The 884-nt window shown below is 39.9% G+C and overlaps 1 protein-coding gene across 1 annotated transcript in view; it reads right to left on the bottom strand.

The window, feature by feature from the left end:
* The window catches only part of LOC122084675 (serine/arginine-rich splicing factor SR45a-like), a 5,871-nt gene extending 5,174 nt beyond the window's left edge, over nt 1–697 (bottom strand). Inside the window, exons 1-2 of the mRNA XM_042653106.1 lie at nt 561–697; nt 416–435 (exon numbers count right to left, since the gene is read on the bottom strand). Coding sequence (XP_042509040.1) covers nt 416–435; nt 561–563 — 23 coding nt within the window. The 5' untranslated portion in view covers nt 564–697. The remainder of the gene's footprint in view (nt 1–415; nt 436–560) is intronic.
* Nucleotides 698–884: the final 187 nt, after the last annotated feature.

Below are 884 nucleotides of genomic sequence, written 5' to 3' on the forward strand. Positions count from 1 at the left end.
GGGGGGGGGGGGTAGCGAGATAGTTTACTAATTGTTACTTTGTAAAGATAATCAAGAAGTCTAACTCCATTGGTTTGATAGAATCCCGTGGCCAGCCTCACCCAAACAAGGCTCATACCAGGCAGGTCAGCATGAAGTCTACTCTTATTCGCAAAAACCAACAATAAGTTACCTATTCTATCAATTTTTCAGCCTAAAGTATTTGAAATAGGACGCTATGCAGAACAATAAATTCGAAGATGAAGGCAACTGCATAAATTTCAAGAACAGATGAAAAGAGGCATCAATAAAAACCACCGATCCGTCTCCTTACAGATCAAGAATGAATTTTCATTTCAATGGGAGGGTTTCAAGTGATTTTTCATATCAAAATCATTATCAATAAGGAAAAAAAACTGTATATCAAAATCATTACCTTCTACGAGGAGAGTCCGCCTGAGGAAAGAAACAAGAAAATAAAAATTAATAAACACATATATATACCACCATTACAGATGAATATGGGGGACCTCCACAAATATTTGATATTACAGACACAGAGAATGAGTTAGATGGCATACCATTCTCAGACAAACGCGAAGAACCCTAGAAGACGATGATGGAGACTAGGGCTTTCAGCTTTCTTGTTTCTTTTGGTCTCTTTAACACACTTTTGTATACCACGCGACGACCGGCTTATACATGGAGTTGGGGGAAGCGGACTCGCGCGGACCCGTTCAAATTAAAGGGATTGGAATCTTTCTCTTGAGGGACCGGTAGCTGAGCAGTGTTTCGGTAAAAGGGAGTTGGGTGCGCTATTAACTGTTACATCCGTTGGATTGGGATCACGAGAGCATTTAGGTTGCAAGTGAGCTGTTAATGCCATTCTGAATCAACTTTTTTTT

The sequence above is a fragment of the Macadamia integrifolia genome, chromosome 7, assembly GCF_013358625.1.
Source record: "Macadamia integrifolia cultivar HAES 741 chromosome 7, SCU_Mint_v3, whole genome shotgun sequence".
Classification (NCBI taxonomy): Eukaryota; Viridiplantae; Streptophyta; class Magnoliopsida; order Proteales; family Proteaceae; genus Macadamia; species Macadamia integrifolia.